Source organism: Eschrichtius robustus, chromosome 21, assembly GCF_028021215.1.
Source record: "Eschrichtius robustus isolate mEscRob2 chromosome 21, mEscRob2.pri, whole genome shotgun sequence".
Lineage (NCBI taxonomy): Eukaryota > Metazoa > Chordata > Mammalia > Artiodactyla > Eschrichtiidae > Eschrichtius > Eschrichtius robustus.
The window spans coordinates 31,530,723-31,556,728 of record NC_090844.1 but is presented as its reverse complement, the minus strand read 5'-3'; the positions used below and the strand labels follow the sequence as shown (position 1 = coordinate 31,556,728).

The window sequence follows — 26,006 nt, the reverse complement described above, 5'->3', positions numbered from 1 at the left end:
AAAGATACCACAAAAAAAAAAGAAAATTATAGGCCAGTATCACTGATGAACATAGATACAAAAATCCTCAACAAAATACTAGCAAACAGAATCCAAACAGCACATTAAAAGGATCGTACACCATGATCAAGTGGGGTTTATCCCAGGAATGCAAGGATTCTTCAACATACGTGAATCAATCCATGAGAATCATCACATTAACAAACTGAAGAATAAAAACCATGTGATCATCTCAATAGATGCAGAAAAAGCTTTTGACAAAATTCAACACCCATTTATGATAAAAACTCTCCAGAAAGTGTGTATAGAAGGAACATACCTCAACATAATACCGGCCATATATGACAAATCCACGGGTAACAACATACTCAATGGTGAAAAGCTGAAAGCATTTCCTCTAAGATCAGGAACAAGACAAGGATGTCCACTTACCAGTTTTATTCAACATAGTTTCAGAAGTCCTAGCCACAGCAATCAGAAAAGCAAAAGAAATAAAAGAAATCCAAATTGGAAAAGAAGAAGCAAAACTGTCACTGTTTGCAGATGACATGATACTATACATGGGAAATCCAAAAGATGCTACGAGAAGACTACTAGAGCTCATCAATGAATTAGGTAAAGTTTCAGGATACAAAATTAATACAAAGAATTCTGTTGCACTTCTATACACTAACAAAGAAAGATCAGAGAGAGAAATTAAGGAACAATCCCATTTACCATTGCATCAAAAAGAATAAAATAAAAAAGAACTGTACTTCAAAAACTGTAAAATGCTGATGAAAGTAATCGAAGATGACACAAACAGATGGAACAGTATATACCATGTTCTTGGAATAGAAGAATCAATATTGTCAAAATGACTATACTACCCAAGACCCACTGAATCTACAGATTCAGTGTAATCCCTTTCAAATTACCAATGGCATTTTTCACAGAACTAGAACAAAAAATCTTAATATTTGTATGGAGAAACAAAAGACTCTGAATAGCCAAAACAATCTTGAGAAAGAAAAATGGAGCTGGAGGAATCCGGCTCCCTGACTTCACACTATACTACAAAGCTACAGTAATTGAAACAGTATGGTACTGGCACAAAAACAGAAATATAGATCAATGGAACAGGATAGAAACTCAGCAAATAAACCCAAACACCTATGGTCAATTAATCTATAACAAAGAATGCAAGACTGTACAATGGAGGAAAGAATAGTCTCTTCAATAAGTGGAGCTGGGAAAACTGGACAGCTACATGTAAAAACTTGGAAGTAAAACATCCTTTAACACCATGCACATAATAAACACAAAATGGATTAAAAACCTAAATGTAAGACTGGATACTATAAAACTTTTAGTGGAAAACATAGGCACAACATTCTTTGACATAAATCACAGCAATATCTTTTTTTGAGCTCACTCTAGAGTAATACAAATAAAACAAAAATAAACAACTTCAACCTAATTAAACTCAAAACCTTTTGCATAACAAAGAAAACCATACACAAAATAAAAAGACAACTCACAGAATGGGAGAAAATATTTGCAAACAATGCGACTGACAAGGAGTTAAGTTCCAAAATTTACAAACAGCACGTGGCTCAATATCAAAAAAACAAACAAACCCAATCAAAAAATGGGCAGATGACCTAAATAGACATTTCTCCAAAGAAGACATACAAATTGCCAAGAGGTACATGAAAAGATGCTCAACATCGCTAATTAATAGAGGAATGCAAATCAGAACTACGGTGAGATATCACCTCACAGTCAGAATCGCCATCATCAAAAAATCTACAAACAGTAAATGTTGGAGACAGTGTGGAGAAAAGGGAACCCTCCTACACTGTTGGTGGGAATGTAAATTAGTGCAGCCACTATGAAGAACAGTATGGATTTTCCTTAAGAAACTAAAAATAGAGCTACCATATGACCCAGCCATCCCACTCCTTGGTAGATATCCAGAGAAAAACATGGTTCAAAAGGATATGTGCACCCCAGTGCTCATTGCAGCGCTGTTTACAATGGCCAAGACATGGAAGCAACCTAAATGTCCATTGACGGATGAATAGATAAAGAAGATGTGGTACATATATACAATGGAATATTACTCAGCCATGAAAAAAGAAGGAAATAATGCCATTTGCAGCAACATGAATGGATCTGGATATTATGATACTAAGTGAAGTAAATCAGACAAAGACAATTATATGATATTGCTTATATGCAGAATCTAAATATATGATACAAATGAACCTATTTACAAAACAGAAACAGACTCACTGACTTAGAGAATGAACTTATGGTTACCAGGGTGTAGGTGTGGGGTGGGTGGGATAGACTGGGAGATTGGGATTGTCATGTAGACACTACTATATTTAAAATAGATAACCAAATAAGAACTACAGTATAGCACAGGGAACTGTGCTCAATATTCTGTAATAACCTAAATGGGGAAAGAATTTGTAAAAGAATAGGTACATATATATGTATAACTGAATCCCTTAGCTGTACACCTGAAACTAACACAGCATTATTAATCAACTACGATTTCCAATATGAAATAAAAATTTTTTAAAGTCTTGTGTATTTTGATAGGCATTGCATTAAATCTGTAGATTGCTTTGGGTATTATGCATATTTTAAAAATATTAAGTCTTCCAATCCATGAAGAGAGGATACCTTTCCATTTATTTGTATCATCTTCAGTTTCCTTCATCAGTGTCTCATAGATTTCAGAGAATAGTTGTTTCACGTCTTTGGTTAAACTTATTCCTAGGTAATTTATTCTTTTTGATGCGATTGTAAATGAGATTGTTTCTTGCTTTCCATTACTGATATTTTACTATTCGTTTATTTTAAAGCAACAGATTTCTCTATATTAATCTTGTATCCTGCAACTTTACTGAATTCATTTGTTAGTCTGTATGTTTTTTTGGTGGGACTTTAGGATATTCTATATATAGTATCGTATCATCTGCAAATAGTGACTGAGTTAAATCTTCAAATGAAGGGTGCAATTCTCAAATTGCACCCTTCAAATTTGGGTGCAATTTTTTTTCTTATCTGATTGCTGTGGCTAGTATTTCTGATACTACATTAAATAGAAATGGTCAGAGTAGGCATCCTTGTCTTGCTCCTGATCTTAGAGGAGAAGCTTTCAGCTTGGCATTATGAGTATGCTGTTACCTGTGGGTTTGCCATAAATGGCCTTTATTATGTTGAGATGCATTCCCTCTTTACCAATTTTGTTGAGAGTTTTTATTACGCGTAGATGTTGAATTTTGTCAAATGCTTTTTATGCATTTATTGAGACGGTTAGGTGATATTTATCTGTTTTGTTAATATGGTGTATCACATTGATTGATTTGTGGATATTGAACCATTCTGCATCCCTAGGATAAATCCAACTTGATTATGTTGCGTGATCTTTTCTATGTATTGTTGAATTTTGTTTGCAAATATTTTGTTGAGGATTTTTGCATCTAAGTTCATCAGAGATGTTGGCCTGTAATTTTCTTTTTTTGTAGTGTTTTTGTTTGGGTATCAGAGAAATGCTTGCCTCATAGAACGAGATTGAGTGTTTTCCCTCAAGTTCAATTTTTTTAATAGTTTGAGAAAGATAAGCATTATCTTTTCTTTAAATGTTTGGTTGAATTCCCATGTGTAGCCATCTGGTCCTGGACTTTTGTTTGTTGGGTATTTTTTGATTACTGATTCAATTTCCATACCAGTAATCCATGTCTGTTCAGTTTATCTATTTCTTCCTGATTCAGTCTTGGAAGATTGTTTCTAGGATTTAATCCCTTTCTTCTATGTTGCCCAATTTGTTTATGTATAATGGTATTGGTATATGATTGTTTGTATTTCTGTGATATTGTAACTTCTGCTATTCATTTCTAATTTCGTTTATTTGAGTCCTCTCTCATTTCTTCTTAATGAGCCTGGCTAAAGGCTTATCCATTTTGTTTATTTTCTCAAAAAACCATCTCTTGATTTTCTTGGTCTTTTCTATAGTTTTTTGGGACCCTGTTTTATTTATTTCCACTCTGATTATTATAATTTCCTTCCTTCTGCTGACTTTGGGCTTTGTTTTTATTTCTTTTTCTAATTCCCTTAAATAGTAGGTTAGGTTGTTTATTTGAGATTTTTCTAGTTTCGTGAGGTAAGTCTGTATTGTTATAAAGTTCTCTCTTAGAACGGCTTTTGTTGGGTTCTATAGATTTTGGAAAGTTGTGTTCTAATTTTCATTTGTCTCAAGGTAATTTCTGATTTCCTTTTTGATTTCTTCATTGACCTGTTAGTTTTTAGTAGCATGTTGTTTAGTGTCCACATCTCTGTGTTTTTTCTGTAATTTATTTCTAGTTTCATACCGTTTTGGTCAGAAAAGATACTTGATATAATTTCAACTTGTTAAATTTGCTAAGTCTTGTTTTCTGGGCTAGCATGTGATCCATCCTAGAGAGTAGAAATGTGCACTTGGAAAGAATGTATATTCTGCTGATTTTCTGTGGAATGTCCTGTAGATATCTATCAAATCCAACTTGTCTAATGTGTCATTTAAGGCCACTGTTTCCTTATTTGGTTTTCTGTCTGGATGACCTATCCATTGATCTAAGTGGGATATTAAAGTTCCTTGCTATGATTGCATTCCTGTCACTTGTTCCCTTTATGTTTTTTAATATTTGCTTTATATATTTGGGTACCTTTATAGTAGGTGCATATATGTTTATAAATGGTACATTCTTTTCTCTATGGACCCCTTTATCATTTTATAATGACCTTCTTTGTCTTTTATCATGGACTTTATTTTAAAGTCTCCTTTGTCTGATATGAATATTGCTACTCTGGCTTTTTTTGAAATTTCCATTTCATAAAACATCTTTTTCCAACCCCTCACTTTCACTCTATGTTTGTCTTTAGGTCTGAAATGAGTCTCTAGTAGAAAGCATATAAATGGGTCTTTTTTAAAAAACCAGTCTGCCACTCTGTGTCTTTTGATTGGAGCATTTAGTCCCTTGACAGTTAAAAGTGATTATTGATAGGTATGTACTTGTTGACATTTTCTTGCTTTTCTAGTTGTTTTTGTAGTTCTCTGTTCTAACGCATTCTAAAAGATCTACATTTTTTACTCCCTTCCCTAAGGTTTTGTGGGTTTTGATGTCATATTTTACATCTTCATGTTTATCTCTACGTGTTTATTTTAGTTAAAGTTGGTTTTACACTTTTTGTCTTTTAACCTTTGTACTAGCTAATTTATGTGGTTGATCCACTGCCTTTACTATATGTGTCTTTACCAGGGAGATTTTCCCCTTCCTATATTTTCTTATTTTTTGTGTGATCTTTTATTTTTAAGTTAAAGAAGACTCTTTAACCTTTCTTGTAAGGTCAGTTTAGTAGTGATGAATTCGTTTCCTTTTTGCTTATCTTGGAAACTCTCTTAACTCTTTTTCAATTCTGAATGATAACCTTGCTGGGTAGAGTATACTAGGTTGTAGGTTTTTTCTTTCAGCACTTTAAATATATCATGCCGATTCCTTCTGCCCTTCAAACTTTCTGGAGAAAATCAGCTTGTAGCCTTTAAGGGGTTCCCTTGGATGTGACTTTGTTTTTCTCCTATTGCCTTTAAAATTCTCTCTTTATATTTAACTCTTGCCATTTTAATTGTGATGTATCTTGATGTGCGTCTCTTTGAGTTCATCTTGTTTAGGAGTCTGTGGATTCCTGTACCTTAATGTCTGTTTCCTTCTTTACAATTGGGAAGTTTTCAGCCATAATTTCATCAGACATATTTTCTACCTCTTTCTCTCTCTCTTCTCCTTGTGAATCCCCTACAATGCAAATGTTAATATACTTGATTGTGTCAATTTTTAAAAAATTGTTTTTCTTTTTGCTTTTCTGATTGGGTGTATTCCACTATCCTGTCTTCCAGGTTATTTCAGTGTTCTTCTGTATCATCTAATCTGCTGTTATGTCCTTCTAGTGTATTTTTTATTTCACTCTTGTATTCTTCAGCTCTGACTGGTCTTTTTTTTTTCTTTTTAATTACTGGTTCTTTTAAAAAAATATTTTCTAGTTCTTCACTGAAGTGCTCATTGTGTTTGTCTATTCTTTCTCAAGTTCAGTTAGCATTCTTATTACTATTGCTTTGAACTCTTTATCAGGTAAATTATTTGTCACCATTTCATTAGGATTTTTCAGGGCGTTTATCTTTTTTTTTTTTTTTAACATATTCCCATTTCTCATTTTGTTTAACTTTTTCTGTTTGTCTCTATGAAATTAGGTGAAACAGTTACCTATCCCAGTCTTGAAGGCATGTCCTTGTCTGGGATTGTCACTGTGCAAGTCCACGTGTGCCCAGTGGCTTTGGTGGGAGAGCTGGAACTAAAGTGAGCATGGGCCACATCTTCCCCACTGAGCCAGGTGGGAGCTGGGACTTCTAGGCTCAGTGGTAGTTTCCACGCTATTGAGGGTATGGCTGAGGCCTAAGGAGCTGGAGCAGGAGCCCTGAGGGCGTTGGGTTTCTCTCAGTTGTAATGGCAGCCTCCACCTTGGTTGCGAACAAGGGCTTGGGGGTGCACTTCTGAGCCGGTTCCATTTTTTCTCCAGTGTTTGCATCTTGGTTAGTGGCTTGGTCTGTGCCAGAGGGGCTGGAGCCACACTACTGTGCTCGGATCCATTCTTTCCCAAATGTGTTTTCAATATGCTGCTTCTGTGCTGGAACTGGGAGTAAGCCAGTCTGTGTATCACTCTTTAAGAGTAAAGTCTCCCAGCAGCTATACCCCAATAAAAAAAATAAAAAATTGAAAGAGTAGAGTCTCATTTTCCTACAGCTCTCTGGAAGTCCCACTGCTTATCAAACCAAGTAAGGGAGCTTTTCTCCCACGTGTCACACCCCAGGGCTGGGATGCTTAATATGTGACTCAAACCCATTGTTACCCAGGGAGGATCCCTGAGGCTGTGATTTCCCCCTCCTTTTCTGGGTCACCTAGTAGTGGTCTGGGACCCTACTAGCTCACTTCTCTTCCCCTCCTGCTAGACTCCATGTGGTTCTTTCTTTACAGCCTTGGTTTTAGAAGAGTCATTCTGCTAGTCTTCAGGTCACTGTCAGTGAGAGTAACACTATAAGTAGTTGTAATTTTGATATGTTCATGAGGGAGGTGAGCTCAGGGTCCTCCTACTCTGCCATCTTGATCCACATTCCTGGGTCATTTTAATTGATCTGTCTCCTAGGTCATTTATTCTCTCTTTTACTTGTTCAAGTCTGCTAGTGAAGCTCTATTGAATTCTTCAGTTAGTCATTGTATTTATTCATCTCCAAAATTTGTTTTTTTTAAATGTTTTCTACCTCTTTACTGAACCTCTTAATTCATCCTTGTATTATTTTCTCTGTATCATTAAATTGTTTACCTGTTTTCTTTTGTAGTTTTCTGAGCATCTTTAGAACAATTATTTTGAATTAACTGTCAGACATTTCCTGGACTTTTACTTCTTTGGGGCCATTTTCTGGAGGTTTATTGTGTTCTTTTGGTTGTGTCATATTTTTCATGATCCCTGTAGACCTGCATAGGTGTCTGCACATTTGAAGAAAGGGTCACCATAAATTTTGCATCATCTTAATGTTGGCCCTGTATAGAATCTGGGGGAGTTGGGAAGCTTAAATTAAATTTAATCAAATCAGTATTTTGACTGCAGCAAATCAATCAGTGGTGAGTTGAGGAGCTGGTGTTTTCAAAAGAGAATTGCTAATTATGGTGGATTCTTCTCACAAATCTGTTTTGGCCTGTTTTGTAGCATATTGTATATGTACGGATTGTGTCTTTCTGGAGAGAGAGTGAAGTTTATAGATCATGTTCTCCAACTATAAAAATCTGTGAAATTGCTAAGGAGAATTCCCTTGTCAATTAAAAGTAGTGACAACAAAAGATCTCAGTTCTTATTACATGTGATTAAAATGAACAACACTACCCACCTCTAAATCATCAAGTCAAAGTGATGGGGCAGCTTTAAATACCTTTTAATTTTTCATGATCTTAAAATTAGATATAACTATTTTAAATGGCCAAAGTAGATGAACATTCACATCCTTCCTAATTTTAAAATTCAATAATTCTTGTTTAGTGATTGTTAGGATGCTAGGGAACACAGCTGAGGACTCTAGTATGGAATAGGAAGAGTTAAATCAAATGCTCTTGGGCTTCTTATCAGTATTGCATTATAAATCCCATCTCTTTCCTCTTTTTTTGTAGTAAGAGCAAACTTTATTTTCACATTCAGTAGGTAACTAAGGCAGAACATTATTCCAGTTAGAGGAATAGAGAGGCAATGACTGCTTATTTTTCTAATAGTACATAGCCATTTGAGTAATGCTGCTCTTTGTGTAATTAATCTTGATCTATCCCCAGCAACTTTTTAATGTGAGGTAATTATAAATCTTCCTAGGGATAACATTATAATTTCCAGACTGAGTCTGTTGTTTCTATCATGATGATTGGAATTGTGTGTTGTAATTTACTTACTTAAGTTTCTTTTTTTCTTTTAGCATCTAGAGGTGCTCCATTTGCCTGTTTTGATGAAATAAATTCAAGAGGAGATAAATTTGGAAACTGTGGCCGAAACTATTGTAATTACCCGTATGTATTTAGAAAATTATAATTTTGTTTGGAATGTAGGTTGTATATTGCTAAGATTCTGGAACATATTATGTACAAGCTAAGATGCCATTTTGTAACAAGTTTTCTCTGTTTCATGATCTGAGCTGAACAATATTACCTATTTCCTACAAACAACATGTGTTCAGTACCTATAATGTTAGAATAATGACCATAAAAATCACCTGTGTTTATTGATGGGATGAGGTAGGCATTGTGTTAGGTCCTTTATATTCATTATATATTTATGCTATATATTATAAATATATATTTATATACATCAAATATTTGTAGTTAGAATTATTTATCCCATTGTACTAATGAAAAAAATCAAAGACCAATGATCATTTGCTCAAATTTCAGACGCTAGTATAGAACAGATCATGGCTGTCAGATTGCAAAAATGATTAATTTTTCCCTTGCTACATTTCTGGACAAAACAAAAAGAGCCACATCATACCTGAGTCAGTGTGCTCAAAAAAATTTACTTAGAGAAAATTTTTGAAATATGGATTTAAGTTAGTAAAATACTTTAAATTTAGCTATATCAGCAATCTACATTATTTCTGTAAATAATAAGAAACTTTTCTTCTTCGTTATGCTTCTAGCAATATGTTATGTGGAAAATTAGTTTGTACCTGGCCTCACAAAGCTTTAGTAACACGCACAAATTTATCTGTGATTTATACACATGTACGAGATGACATGTGTACATCAACATTTCTAAACACAGAGAAGACACCTAGAGATACACTGACCACAGTTGAAAAACCTGAAGACAGAGATCAAACATTTGTAGAAGATGGCACTATGTGTGGTCCTGAAATGGTAATTATAACTAAAAATTTTAAGTGTTTTAAAAATTATTTTTTATGCTTATACTCATTTTGCCAATATACCAACCAATGCATTTTAAAACAGCCTTATTGAGGTATCATTTGCCATAAAATTCACCCATGGTAAGTGTACAATTCATTGCTTTTGATTAATTTATAGAGTTGCACAACCGTCACCACATTCAGTTTTAGACCATGCTATTGCCCCCCAGATTTCCCTGTTGCCCATATTGAACACCCCACCCCTAAGCAACACCCCTATTATTAACATCTAACAACAGTATGGTACATTTGCTATAATCAGTGAAGCAATGTTGATACATTATTTTTAGCTGAATTCCATGCTTCATTCAGATTTCCTTGGCTTTTACCTAGTGTCGTTTTGCAGGATTCCACTCAGAATACCACAGGACATTTATTAAATGTGTGTCCTTAAGCTCCTCTTGACAATTTCTCAAAATTTCCTTGTTTTTGATGGCCTTGACACTTCGGAGTAGAACTGGTTGATATTCTGTAGAATGTCCCTCAATTTGGATTTGTGTAATGTTTTTCTTGTGATTAGATTGGGTTTATGTGTTCTTGGGAGGAAAATGCACAGGTAAAGTACCCTTTCCTCATATCAAATATATGTGCATGTTGACGTTAACCTTGATTACCTGGCTGAGGTAATGTTTCCAGATTTCTCACTGTAAAATTATTCTTTTTCCCCTCTTTCCATATTGCACTTTATTGAAGAAAGTCACTATGTATATACCAGACTTAAAAAGTAGGAAATTATGCTCCATCTTATTGAGGGCTTGGGATCTACATACGTTTTTTATTGAGGTATAGTTGATTTATGATATTATAAAAGTTTCAGGTATGCAACAGAGTGATTCAACATTTTTATAGATTGTACTCTAAAGTTATTATAAAATATTGGTTATAGTCCCTTTGCTGTACAATATATACTTGTAGTTTATTTATTTTATATATATTCTTAATCACCTGTGCCTCTCTTTCCCCTCCCCACTTCCCTATCCCCACTGGTAACCACTGGTTTGTTTTCTATACCTGTTTCTGTTTTGTTATGTTCACTCATTTCATATTTTAGATTCTATATATGTGATAATATATAGTATTTGTCTTTCTCTTTCTGACTTATTTCATTAAGCGTAATACCCTCAAGGTCCATCCATGTTGTCACAAAAGGCAAAATTTCATTTGTATTTATGACTGAGTAATACTCTATTGTATATATATACCACATCTTCTTTATCCATTCATCTGTTGATGGACACTTAGGTTACTTCCATATATTGGCTATTATAAATAATGCTGCTATGAACATTGGGGTGCATATATCTTTTTGAATTAGTGTTTTCATTTTCTTTGGATATATATTTAGGTATGGAATTGATGGATCACATGGTAATTCTATTTTTAGTTTTTTGAAGAACCGCCATACTGTTTTCCACAGTGGCTATAGCAAAATACATTCCCACCTACAGTGCACTATGGTTTCCTTTTCTCCACACCCTCTCCAGCATTTATTATTTGTAGACTTTTGATGATAAATATTTGATAGGTGTGAGGTGATAATCTCATTGTGGTTTTGATTTGCATTTCTCTGATCATTAACAATTTTTTACATTTATTTTTTAATTTTAATTTTATTGGAGTATAGTTGATTTACAATGTTGTGTTAATTTCAGGTGTACAGCAAATTGATTCAGTTATACATGTACATATACTCATTTTTTTCTTAGATTCTTTTCTTGTATAGGTTTTCCCAGAATATTGAGTAGAGTTCCCTGTGCTACACTGCAGATCCTTGCTGGTTTTCTGTCTTATATATAGTAGTGTATGTATATTCATCCCAAGCTCCTGACTTATCCCTCCCCCCCATGTTTCCCCTTTGGTAACCATAACTTTGGTTTTGATACCTGTAAGTCTGTTTCTGTTTTGTAAATAAGAATTTGTTTCATTTTAAGTTAGATTAGACATGTGAGTGATATCATATGACAGTTATCTTTCTCTGTCTGACTTAGTTCACTTAATATGAAAATTCTCTAGGTCCATCCATGTTGCTGCAGATGGCATTGTTTCATTCCTTTTTATGGCTGAGTAATAGTCCATTGTATATATGTACTACATCTTCTTTATCCATTTTTCTCTAGATGGACATTTAGGTTGCATCCAAATCTTGGCTATTGTAAATAGTGCTGCAATGAACATTGGGGTACATGTATCCTTTCGGATTATGGTTTTCTCTGGATATATGCCCAGGAATGGGATTGCTAGATCATATGGTAGTTCTACTTTTCATTTTTAAAGTAACCTGCATACTGTTCTCCACAGTGGTTGTACCAATTTACGTTCCCACCAACAGTGTAGGAGGGTTCCCTTTTCTCCACACCATCTCCAGAATTTATTGTTTGTAGACTTTTTGTTGATGGCCATTCTGACCGGTGTGAGGTGATACCTTTTGTAGTTTTGATTTGCATTTCTCTGATAATTAGTGATGTTGAGCATCTTTTCATGTGCTTTTTGGCCATCTGTATGTTTTCTTTGGAGAAATGTCTATTTAGATCTTCTGTCCATTTTTTATTGGGTTGTTTGCTTTTTTGACATAGAGCTGCATGAGGTGTTTGTATATTTTGGAGATTAATCCCTCGTTGGTAGCTTTGTTTGTAAATATTTTCTCCCATTCTGTGGGTTGTCTTTTCATTTTGTTTATGGTTTCCTTTGCAGTGCACAAGGATTTAAGTTTAATTAGGTCCCATTTGTTTATTTTTGTTTTTATTTCCATTACTCTAGGTGAGGGCTCAAAAAATATTTTGCTCTGATTTATGTCAAAGAGTGTTCTGCCTATGTTTTCCTCTAAGAGTTTTATAGTATCTGGTCTTATATTTAGGACTTTAATCCATTTTGAGTTTATTTTTGTGTATGATGTTAAAGAATGTTCTAATTTCATTCTTTTACATGTAGCTGTCCAATTTTACCAACACCACTAATTGAAAAGACTGTCTTTTTTCCATTGTATATTCTTGCCTCATTTGTCATAGATTAATTGACCATAGGTGTGTGGGTGTATTTCTAGACTAAAGGAGACAGCAGAGAAAAATGTTCCAGACAAAGGAGCAAGATAAAACCCCACAAGAACAACTAAATGAAGTGGAGATAGACAAACTACCTGAAAAAGAATTCAGAGTAATGATAGTAAAGATGATCCAGGATCTCAGAAAAAGAATGGAGGGGCAGACCAAGAAATTACAAGAGATGTTTAACAAAGAGCTAGAAGATTTAAAGAACAGATGAACAATACAATAATTGACATGAACAATACAATAAGTGAAATGAAAAATACACTAGAAGGAATCAATAGCAGAGTAACTGAGGCAGAAAAACGAATAAGTGAGCTGGAAGACAGAATGGTAGAAATCACTGCCTCAAGACAGAATAAAGAAAAAAGAATGAAAAGAAATGAGGGCAGTCTAAGAGACCTCTGACACAACATTAAATGCACCAACGTTTGCATTAAAGGGGTCCCAGGAGGAGAGGAGAGAGAGAAAGGGCCTGAGAATATTTTTGAAGAGATTATAGCCAAAAATTCTCTAACATGAGGAAGGAAACAGTCACTCAAGTCCAGGAAATGCAGAGACTCCCATACAAGAGAAACCCAAGGATTAACACACTGAGACACATATTAATGAAACAAATAAAAATTAAAGACAAGAAAAAATATTAAAAGCCACAAGGGAAAATCAACAAATAACACACAAGGGAACCCTGATAAGGCTATCAGCTGATTTTTCAGCAGAAACTCTGCAGGCCAGAAGGGAATGGCTCTGCATATTTTAAATGATGAAAGGGAAAAGCCTACAACCAAGAATACACTACCCAACAAGGCTGTCATTCAGATTTGATGGAAAAATCAAAAGCTTTCCAGATAAGCAAAAGCTAAGAGAATTCAGCACCACCAAACCAGCATTACAAAAAATCCTAAAGGACGTTCTCTAGGCAGAAAAGAAAAGACCACAACAAGAAAAGAGAATATTATGAATGGAAAAGCTCACCATTAAAGGCAAACGTAAAGTAAAGGTAGGAATTCATCCACACACAAATATGATATCAAAACAAGCAATTGTGAGAAGAGGAGAGTACAAATACAGGATATTGGAAATGCATTTGAAACTGAGAGATCAACAACTTGAAACAGTCTGGTATACATATAGACTGCTATATCGAAACCTCATGGGAACCACACAACAAAAATCTACAATAGATACACAGACAAAAAAGAAAAAGCAATCTAAGCACATCACTAAAGATAGACATCAAATCACAACATGAGAGCAAAAGACAAAGGGAGAAAAAAGGCCCCCCAAGAAAATCCAAAATAGTTAAAAAATGGCAATAAAAATATACATATCAATAATTACCTTAAATGTAAATGTATTAAATACTCCAACCAAAAGACCTAGAATGGCTGAATAGATATAAAAACAAGACCTATATATATGCTGTCTACAAGAGACCCACTTCAGATCTAAGGACACATACAGACTGAAAGTGAGGGGATGGAAAAAGATAATCCATGGAAATGGAAATCAAAAGAAAGCTGGTGTAGCAGTATTCATACCAGACGAAATAGATTTTAAAATACAGAATGTTACAAGAGGCAAAGCAGGGACAGTACATAATGATCAAGGGATAAATCCAAGAAGAAGATATAACAATTGTAAATATATATGCAGCCAACATAGGAGCACCTCAATATATAAGGCAAATGCTAACAGCCATAAAAGGAGAAATTGACAATAATACAATGATAGTGGGGGATTTTAACACCCCACTTTCATCAATGGACAGATCATCCAGACAGAAAACCAATAAAGACACAGGCCTTAAATGATGCATAGACCAAAGGGCTTAATTGATATTTATAGGACATTCCATTGGAAAGCAACAGAATACACTTTCTTCTCAAGTGCTCATGGAACATTCTCCAGGATAGACCATACCTTGGGTCACAAAGCAAACTTCAGTAAATTTAAGAAAATCGAAATCATATCAAGCATCTTTTCCAACCACAATGCTATGAGACTAGATATTAATTACAGGAAAAAAAACTGTAAAAAATACAAACACATGGAGGCTAAACAATATGCTACTAAATAACCAAGAGATCACTGAAGAAATCAAAGAGGAAATCAAAAAATACCTAGAGACAAATTACAATGAAAATATGATGATCCAAAACCTATGGGATGCAGCAAAAGCAGTTCTAAGAGGGAAGTTTATAGCAATACAAACCTACCTCAAGAAACAAGAAAAATCTCAAATAAACAATCTAACCTTACACCTAAAGGAATTAGAGAAAGAAGAACAAACAAAACCCAAAGTTAGTAGAAGGAAAGAAATCATAAAGATCAGAGCAGAAATAAATGAAATAGAGACAAAGAAGAAAATAGCTAAGATCAATGAAACTACAAGTTGGTTCTTTGAGAAGTTAAACAAAATTGATAAACCTTTAGCCAGACTCATCAAGAAAAAAAAGCAGAGGACTCAAGTCAATAAAATTAAAATTGAAAAAGGACAAGTTACAACTGATGATTATGAATTTTCAGCATCTTTTTATGTGCCTGTTTGCCTTCTGTATGTCTTCCTGGGAAAAATGTCTATTCAGGTCTTCTGTTCATTTTTTAATTGAGTAGTTTGGGGTTTTGATATTGAGTTGTATGAGCTGTTTATATATTTTGCATATTAACCCCTTGTTGGTCATATCATTTGTAAATATTTTCTCCCATTCAGTAGGTTTTCTTCATTTTGTCAATGGTTTCCTTGCTGTGCAAAAGCTTTTGAGTTTAATTAGGTCCTGTTTGTTTATTTTTGCTTTTGTTTCCTTTGCCTTAGGTTACAGACCAAAAAAAATTATTGCTACAATTTATGACAAAGAGCATTCTTTTATGTTTTCTTCAAGAAGTTTTATGGTTTCCAGTCTTACATTTAGGTATTTTATCCATTTTCAGTTTATTTTTTGTCTATGGGGTGAGAAAATGTTCTAAATTAATTATTTTACATGTAGCTGTCCAGTTTTCCCAGCATCACTTATTGATGCCTTTTTACCATTGTCTATTCTTGCTTCCTTTGTGATAGATTAATTCACCATAAGTGTGTTGGTTTACTTCTGGGCTCTCTGTATGGGTCCATTGATCTGTGTGTCTTTTTTTATGCCAGTACCATATTGTTTTGATTACTGTCACTTTGTGATATAGTGTGAAATCAGGGAGAGTTATACATCCTGCTTTGTTCTTTTTCTCAAGATTGTTTTGGCTATTTGGGGTCTTTTGTGGTTCCATATAAATTTTAGAATTATTTGTTCTATTTCAGTGAAAATATGTCATGGGTATCTTGATAGGGATTGCATTTAATCTGTAGATTGCTTTAGGTAGTATGGACGTTTTAACAATATTCTTCCAATCTATGAACACAGTACATCTTTCCATCTGTTTGTATTGTCTTCAGTTACTTTCATCAGTGTCTTACAGTTTTCTAAATACTGGTCTTTTACCTCCTTGGTTAGATTTATTCCTAGGTATTGTATTATTTTGATGCAACTGAAATTGGAATTTTGAAAAAAATTTCTCTGATAGTGTATAGAACTGGAGCAGAGTTCTGTATATTAGTTTTGTATCATGCATCTTTACTGAATTAGCTTTAGTAGTTTTTGCGGTATTTCTAGGATTTCCTATACATAATATCATGTCATCTGCAAACAGTGACAGTTTTATTTCTTCCTTTTCAATTTGGAATTCTTTTATTTTTTTCTTGTCTGATTGTTCTGGCTAGGACTTACAATACTATGGTGAATAAAAGTGGTGAGAGGGGGCATTCTTGTCTTGTTCCTTATCTTAGAGGAAATGCTTTGAGCTTTTCACCATTGAGTATGATGTTAGCTATGGAATTAACATGTATGTTCCTTATTACATTGAGGTATATTCCTTCTATTCTCACTTTGTTGAGAGTTTGTATTATAAGTGACATTGAATTTTGTCAATAGATTTTTCTGCATGTATTGAGATAATCATATAATTTTTACTCTTAAATTTGTTAATATGTGTATCACATTGATTGAATTGTGGGTACTGAACCATTTTTGTATCTCTGGAATACATTCCCACTGCATCATGGTGTATGATCCTTTTCATATATTGTTGGATTTGGTTTGCTAATATTTAATTGAGGATTTTTGCATCTATGTTTGTCAGTGATATTTCCTTGTAATTTTCTTTTTCATGTGTGATATCTTGGTCTGGTTTTGGTATCAGGGTGATACTGGCCTCTTAGAATGATTTTGGATACATTTCTTTCTCTGCAATTTCTTAGAATAATTTGAGAAGAATAGCTGTTAACTCTCTTCCAAATGTTTGTTAGAATTTTACTGTGAATCCATCTAGTCCTGGACTTTTGTTTGTTAGGAGTGTTTTTAAATTACTGATTCTGTTTCATACTGGTAATTGGTCTGTTCAGATTTTGTTTTTACCCCTTACTCAGTCTTGGGAAATTGTACATTTCTAGGACTTTGTCCATTTCATTGTCATATAATTTTTGAAATATCTTTTATGATCCTTTGTTATTTCTGTTGTATTAGTTGTAACTTTTTTTTCCATTTCTGGTATTATTGATTTGGGCCCTCTCTCTTCTTTTTCTTGATGGGTCTGGCTAAAGGTTTATTAATTTTGTTTCTTTTTCAAGGAACCAGCTATTGTTTCATTGGTCTCTTCTATTGTGTTTTTTTTTTTTTTTTGTCCTTATTTTAGTTATTTCAGCTCTGATCTTTATGATTTCACTCCTTCTAATAACTTTGGATTTTGTTTGTTCTTCTTTTTCTAGTTCCTTTAAGTAACTAAAGGAGTTTAACTTGTTTAAGTTAAGTTGTTAAGTTGTTAAGTAAGTTTAAGTTGTTTGAGATTTTTCTTGTCTCCTGAGGTATGCTTGTATCATTATAATCTTCCTTCTTAGAACTACCTTTGCTGCATCCCATGGATTTTCAATTATAGTGTTTTAATTTTCATTGTCTCCAGGCATTTAAAATTTCTTCTTTGATTTCTTCAGTGATCCATTTTTGTTGTGTAGCATATTATTCAGGCTCCACTTTTTTTTTTTTCCTCATAGTTAATTTCTAGTCTCAATCACCTTGTGGTCAGAAAAGATGTTTTATATGATTTCAACTAAATTTACCTGGACTTGTTTTGTGGCCTAGCATGTGATCTTTCCTGGAGAATGTTCCCTGTGCAGTTGAAAAGAATGTGTATTCTACTGCTTTAGATGGAATGTTCTATATATATCTATGAAGTCTCTTTGGTTTAATGTGTTATTTAAGGCCAGTGTTTCCTTACTGATTTTCTGTCAGTATGATCTGTTCATTTTTGTAAGTGGGGAGTTAAAGTCCCCCACTATTATTGTGTTACTGTCAATTTCTCCCTTTATGTCTGTTAATATTTGCTTTATGTGTTTAATTGCTTCTATGTTGGGTGCATGCATATTTAAAGGTTTTCATATCTTCTTCTTGTGCTAATCCCTTTATCATTGTCATCATTTATATTATCATCTCTGTTTCTTGTAACAGTCTTTATTTTAAAGTCTATTTTGTCTGATATAATTATTGCTATCCTGGCTTTCTTTTTGTTTCCATTTGTATGGAATACCCTTTTTTATTCCCTCACAGTCAGTCCGTGTGTGTCTTTAGCTCTGAAGTGAGTCCCTTGTAGGCAGCACGTATATGATCTTGTTTCTGTATTCATTTAGCTACTCTATGTCTTTTAATTGGAACATTTAGTCCACTTTCCTTTAAAGTAATTATTGATAGTCATGTACTTATTGCTATTTTATTATTTGTTTTGGGGTTTTTGTACTTCTCGTTTTTGTTACTTTCTCTTTTTGCTCTCTTACCTTCTGATTTAATGACTATAGTTAATGTTACGTTTGCACACTCATTATCTTTTTTTGTGTGTGTGTATCTATTATAGACTTTTGGTTTGTGGTTAACATGTAGTTTATATAAAACTATATATATATATAATTTTAAATTGCTGATTTCTGAAGTTCAACCACATTTTAACAATCCTGCATTTTACTCCCCTTCCCCCACATTTTGACATCATATTTCACATATTTTTGTTTTGCATATCCCTTTACTATTCATTGTGGATATAAGTGACTTTACTATTTTTGTCTTTTAACCTTCCATGTAGATAAATATGTGATTGATTTACTACCATTACTATATATTTTCATTAACCAGTGAGATTTTTTGTTTTGTAATTTTCACGTTTCTAGTTGTGGCCTTTTCTTTTTCACTTAGAGAAGTCCCTTTAACATTTTTTGTAAAGGTGGCTTGCTGGTGTTGAACTCTTTTAGCTTTTGCTTGCCTGTAAAACTGTTGATCTTGCCATCAAATCTGAATGAAATCCTTGCCAGCTAGAGTATTGTTGGTTGTCGTTTTTTTTCCTTTCATCACTTTAAAAATATTGTGCCACCCACTTCTGACCTGCAAAGTTTCTGCTGAAAAGTCAGCTAATAGCCTTATGGGAGTTCTCATGTATGTAATTTGTTGCTTTCCCCTTTTTGCTTTTAATATTCTCTCTTTGTCTTTAATTTTTGCCATTTTCACTACAGTGTGTCTTGGTGTAGTCCTCTTTGGGTTGATCCTATTTGGAACTTTCTCTGCTTCCTGTGCTTGGATGTCTGCTTCCTTTTACAGGTTAGGGATTTTTTTCAACTATTACGTTTTTAAATATGTTTTCAGTCCCTTTCCCTCTCTCTTCTCCTTCCGAGATCTCTATAAAATGAATATTAGTGCACAGAATATTGTACCCGAGGTCTCTTAAACTCTCCTCATTTCCTCTTATTCTTTTTTCTTTTTCTGTTCAGCATCAGTGATTTCCACTACTCTGTCTTCCAGCTCACTGATCCATTCCTCTGTATCAATTAGTCTATAATTGATTTCTTCTAGTGTGTTTTCTATTTCAGTTATTATATTCTTCATCTCTGTTTGGTTGTTCCTTATATTTTCTAACTCTTTTTTAGAAACTTCTAACTTTTCACTTTTTTCTTCCAATCTTCTCCTGAGTTCTTTGATCATTACGTTCAATTCTTTACTGGGTAGAACTTGCAGATCATTATAAACCTTTCAAGACTTGTTGTTAAGTTCTTTGAAGGCATAGAGTAAATTTTTTAGGGTCTAAATTTTACTTTAGGCTAAATTTGCCCCAGTTCTGAGTTGTGACCCTTCTATGGTCTCTATTGAATATTCTGTGCATTCAACATGGCCTGTACATTCAGGCTGATAGGACCTTGTATGATTTCCAGGTTGTGTGATTTCAGGAACTATTCATCTTATAGTTCCTTGCTAATTTTTTTTCTCTGGAAGTAGTTCTTGTTCAGTCTTATGGATGTTAGCCCTGTGCAGGTGCAGATTGTATTCAGCCAAAGACAAAAGGCAGTTCCTATGTAGGTTTATAGAGCTCCTTCATTTGTAGTTCCCTCCTTTAGAATAGTCTTCCCAGCAAATTCTAGGTTCCACAGCCTCCTAACCTTCACATACTTGAATCTCCATCTCCTTTACTCAACAAGATTTCCCGACTGTGTTTGGGTTCCTCCTCACTACACCTTAGTCAGGAAATTGCCTCCAAGCAAAGAGCCCGGAAAATAGGAGGGCTCACCTCATTTGTTTTTTATTTTTTTCTCAGAGATCATAGTCTTGTTCTGCCTGTAGTCCAATGTGTAAAAATAGTTGTTTTCTATAATTTGTCTAGTTTTCTAGTTATTTATGGTAGGAGGGTAATGGTGGACCATTATTGAGCCTATAAATAATTGCATTGCCATAAAAAGTGAAGGAACAGTAAATGTATTGTTTCTGAATTTGAGGGCACTAGTGAGAACCAGTTCCTAGTTTTAAAATGTTTCATTTCAGTTTATAAAAGCATAGATAATAAACTGAGGATTAGAAATGCATCAAGAAGAAAGAAAAAGGGCTTTCTGTTATATCATCAGAAATGTATAACCACAGTTAATTTTTCTCATTATTTAATTTAACCCTGTATAATTGATTCTTATTCCCCTGGATCTTGAGTTAGCAGTTTGCTTTCATATGGCATTATGTTCCTGGATATAAAGGATTCCAATAAAGCCTGATTCAGCCATATGGTGTGTTCTGAAATTGTCTACTCAGTATCAGCTTAAGCACTATATCCTGTACCTGTGAGTCTAATTCTTGAATTCAAATAGTTTAGAATACCTGTTATGATCCTTTCTACATGTCAGTGAAGACCTAGTTTCTATCCTGTTCCTGAAAGCAGAAACTTTAGGTAAACATTAGAGAAAAGCACAAACTACCAGTTGATCAAAAGCCTGAAAAACTTGAATGATTCATTTATTAGAGTCATCAATAGTATGAGAATGGAGAAAAGCAAAATCTCTTATTTTGCAGACAGGGGTGTGATAATAACTATTTATTAAGAGTTTGATCAAAGTTTCTCTTGAGGATAAGAAAATATTATGAAGAGAAGTGGACTTGATTTTCTACAAGCATTCAGTCTATTCTTGTAACATGTACAATATATGAAACATTTATGCTGAGAATGTTAGTTATGCTTATATTAATAACATTTAAAATTAACCTAGGGAAGGCTGGCTGAATTTCTTTGACAGTTCTTCCTATGCAACTCTTGCATTGCTATCTATTAGGAAATAATGGAGAATATCATAAATTAGGAGTTTGGGATTACAGTATACACACTACTATGTATAAACTAGGTACACAACAAGGACCTACTGTATAGCACAGGGAACTATATTCAAGGTCTTGTAACAACCTATAATGGAAAAGAATGTGAAAAAGAAAACATATATATATATCTGAATCACTTTGCTGTACACCTGAAACTAACACAACATTGTAAATTAACTACTTAAATTTAAAAATGGATTAAAAAAAGAAAGATATTGTAAAATTCTTCCCAACTGCAGTTAGAAACAATAGTTTCTCTTATTTTGTAAAAAGCCATTACAATATGATGAGTTTTCATAAAAAATTAATATCTTACAAAAATAAATAAATAATGGAGAATACCAAACAAATTGTAATTATTTCTAGCATTCTTATATTTATGAGATAAGAGAACAAATCTGTTATTTTCTGATGGCAATCTCAGAAATCTCAAAGATAGTTTAGGTATTAATAAAATCACGAAGAAAAAACATATTTTTGACTTTAGACTCTGACCTTGGTAAGGTAAAATCACCAGACTTGTCCAAGGTGGTATGGTTACTTAATTAAAAAGGATTATTGGTATCTAGTAAAAATTGCTTAATTCCCTGTTAATCAAAGTTGACAGTGCAAGAGCTTACATAATATAGGAAAAAGTAGTAAAATTATAGGAAACTTCAGCTCTTTCAAAAAATGGGGAGGTTTTTAAAAATAACCATTTACATAATACAAAGCACAGAAAATTATTCTGGTGAAATATTGAATCTCTGCCATCCAGGTAAATTTATAGAAAGTAAACAAAAACCTTGTACTACCACTGTTAAGAGCAAATTAAATACTTCACAAGCAATTTCCATGTATACAATTTTTAAAAACCCAAATTCTAATTTTGCATCAATATAGTATGAGGCTCTATGGTATTCACAAGCATATTTTTTAAATTATCTTATGAATGACCCCACCAAAATTGAACAATTGTTGCTAAATTTTTTTCAGACTCATTATTTTCTTGTGCATAGGTATTATCAACAAAACCAAGGTTACTTTGCACAAAATGTGTATAATTTTCCATATTCATTCAAGCCTTGACTTTCACTGTCCTCTTTCATGTCCTGAAACTACCAGATATAGCATTAGGATAAAACAATTTTGTCTTTTGAGAAGCAATTACACATCCTATTATCCTGAGACATAATTGTCTTCTGCCATTATTGCTACTGGTATGTCCTAATTGTAGTAATTATAATTTTTAACCCAATTAAGTTATATTTCAGAAAGATGTGAGAGGTAGATAATTTATTTCTGCCTCTCATACAGAAGCTAGTTAGCAGCCTAAAAACTCATACACACCTAAAACAGTCCCTTACAGTCACACTCATTTTCTTTTTAAAGTGACAAAAACAAACAAGTTAATTAATACAACCCAAAGGTATAACCATTCTGTAATATATAAGCTAAGCAAAATTGTATGTGTATACACATGTGTATATGCATATATACAAGCACTCACAAATATATATACATCATGGGCAGACTTACTGACTTGGTCAAGAATCAGAAACAAAAACAAAGCAACAAAAAACCAAAATGAGAAGAAAAAAACTCAGAGAAATGGAGAATCAGCCAAGTTAAATTTTTGATGCCACTTGGGAATCACCCTACTTTAGAGGCATTAGGTAAAAGAACGTTGAAATACAATTGTTAGGTTTGAAGTAAAATCTGCTAATGTCCTATAGAGCAATAAAACCATAATTTTGGGTTATCGTTTCAATCAGACAAAACTCATTTACATATCGGCCAGACAAAAACTATGTTAACATGTAAGTTCACAAAATCTATTCTCTTATCAGTACTGACTAGCAAGTTATACAAAGTACATTCCCTTAAATAATTAAATAATCTTTAGGTTTACCTTAGATGGGTCCTTTAATGAATGTTCAAAAATGACATTGAAAAGAAATGTGGTTCTCCAATTTTCTCTATTTACAAGTGTGGACAATTTTTAACAGGTATTAGCAATATTCCAGCAATATTTGTTTTTAATGATCTCCACACCTCTTTTGAACAGCAGCATTACTTTTAAGTAATTTTTATACAGATCATTTTTTATGTTCTGCAATATGTAATCAAGTGCTTTTGCATGCACTATAGGGAGTAATTTTTTAGCTAACATTTGAAGATCTCATGTGAATACTAATTTGGGATGAGTAAGTTATTATAGGATCAAGCATTTTTCCTCTTATGGAATGTTTTTGCAACAACTTTCTTGAATTGTATTCATTGTTTCAATAGAACCTCCAAATTTACACTGATTTTAACTTTTTATAATCAACTCTGATTTTTTTCTGATTGGTAGATGAATGTTTTAATTAAATTGAATACTATTATTACAATATTATATTCTGCTATAATATAACACATTATAGTTATCATTTATGTTATACATACGAACAAGAAAACAGTATTAACAATTAATAATATAGCATACTATAATTTTAGAATGTTTTTAGAATGTTCTAATATCCTATAAGCAAACAATATATCTAACAACCGTTTAATGTTCTAATTAATCCTAGAAATTATTAATTCCAAGAGCTACTCTGGAAAATTAAATAAATGTACATTTCTTTTGAGAGAAAGTCTCAAGGTTTGCTTGCTAAATTCAAATTTATTTTTATATAATGCTCTTTGATAATAGCACAAGAAAATAATCCAAGTATCTGTCACATCTTGCTCATTTGGAAACATATAGATACAAATAAGACCTGAGATCTCTCTCCCCTTGAAATGTAAATGATATTGGCTCAAATCTCTGTTTCAGAATTCTGGTCTTCTTCTTTCTGCATACCCTGTTATTATGATCCAAAGACACAACTCACCAAAGAACAAAACTCTTTTGTAAAGTATTGACTTTACTGAAAAATTTTGCATAATTGGGAAAGGTCACACAATTTAATGCCATAAATTAGGACAATGTAATTCACACATTAAACATTCCTTTTCTTAGAAGGCCTTTTAGCCACCTCACCCATGGGAGTCTCTCATTGTCCTATTACCTCATATAATTACCTGTTATCCTTGCTTTCTCCTCATCTTTTTCCCCATATGGAATAGTAACTTACTTTCCTTTGCTCCTCATACCATTGATTTTAATACCTCAGCCTCCCACTCGATGCTTCTTAACCCTGACTGCACATGATAATCACCTGGACCCTGGCCCCAGAGATTTTAATATAATGGTCTCAGGAGGAGCCCAGGCCTGGGTATTTTTTAAATGCTTCTCAGATAATTATTGAACTGAAGGGTCTAATCAAATTATTTTTCCAGATATTTCTCTTTCTAAGAGGACTTCGGGTGCTAGATGGTAAGAAAATAAAAGTTTCAACTTTTTATATAAGACTATATCTTTACCATCTGAAAGCATATAGCTTATTTCACATTTATTTCAATGCAGTCACAATTATTACTTTATGTTTTGGATTTTTATGCCAATTCTTGGTAATACAAAGTCTTGAATTTTCTTGAATTTTTTCTTATGTATTATCTATGCACACAATCTGATGGTTTGACTGAATTTGTTTTTTACTTCTTTTGCTTTGTTTCAGTATTGTCTGAGATTTAACTGTGTAGAGCTTAAATACCATGTCAATTTTCAGAGCTGCAATCCTACCAGAGATTGTAATTCAAGTGGAGTAAGTAATTTCATTAAGCAACATGCTTTGAACAATTCAATAAACAGTTTGGAGATTTAAAGAAATCATTTGAATAACTTTTTTGATCACTTTCATGCTTCTTGGTGTCATTTAACAGTTTGTAACTTATAACTTCAATCTTATCTTCTTGAGAAATCTTGCCAAACTGTTTATCAGAGAAGATAAAGTAGAAACATTTAAGATGATTCTGGATGTATAAGACGTTTGGTAAATATGTGGGCTGGATGTGCTATAAGCACTATGTGTTACCATTTAACCAAAATGATCTTATTTTTACAGAGAGAAGGCAGGAAATGGTAAATAAAGGTCATTAGGATTTTCTTGCTGGTCTTGCTCATTAATTTAGTGTCTGGGCTGTTCTGTGAAGCTAGGAAGTAAATGATAATTAGAGGCATGTTACTGGTGATTGACAATATTTTGGTCTGGCTGTGGGGAGAGCTGAAAGAATTTATTTGGCAACAGAAGCCAGATATACTTTCTACAGTGTGGGAAATGTCAAGAGAAAATTTGTTGAATTTGTCTATTTAAAATAAATTCTCTGGAATGGATAAATTCTCTGGAATAAATTATCTGTTGAATACGTGTAGAATATTAATTGGTCTCTATTGAAAACCATCTTTGTACATAAAAATTGTTCTATTTTCTGATTATTCTAGGTCTGCAACAATTTTAACAATTGCCATTGTAAAATGGGGTTTGCTCCTCCTCATTGCAAGCCGATGGCAGGAGATTTTGGAAGTATTGATGATGGACACAGGGGCAAAGTTGGTTAGTGTCTTTAAAATTTTATTAATCAAAGACAATATGTAAGAAAATAAATTACGGTTGTAGGTTCCAAGTCACATTGCAAAGCAACTAATGTCAACAAATACGGTTTGACTTTACTTGTAAGATTTTAAAAGACTCTAAGACAGTTAAGTTTGAACTCCTCTTTCTATATCAACATTGACATTGTCTAACAAAAAGTGTACCTAGTGGTAGGAAATTTTAAAAGTAGAAATTCCAGTGCATATAATTTGATTAGTTAATTTAGATTATTCACTTTGTATTGTCTCAT

The 26,006-nt window shown here is 33.2% G+C and overlaps 1 protein-coding gene across 2 annotated transcripts in view; it reads left to right on the top strand.

Annotated features, from left to right (window-relative positions):
- LOC137755947 (disintegrin and metalloproteinase domain-containing protein 5-like) overlaps positions 1-26,006 on the top strand; it is a 148,685-nt gene that overhangs the window by 100,335 nt on the left and 22,344 nt on the right. For both annotated transcript variants that reach the window (XM_068532090.1, XM_068532091.1), the window contains 4 exons: positions 8,537-8,627; positions 9,254-9,473; positions 24,842-24,928; positions 25,606-25,717. In XM_068532090.1, coding sequence (XP_068388191.1) covers positions 8,537-8,627; positions 9,254-9,473; positions 24,842-24,928; positions 25,606-25,717 — 510 coding nt within the window. The remainder of the gene's footprint in view (positions 1-8,536; positions 8,628-9,253; positions 9,474-24,841; positions 24,929-25,605; positions 25,718-26,006) is intronic.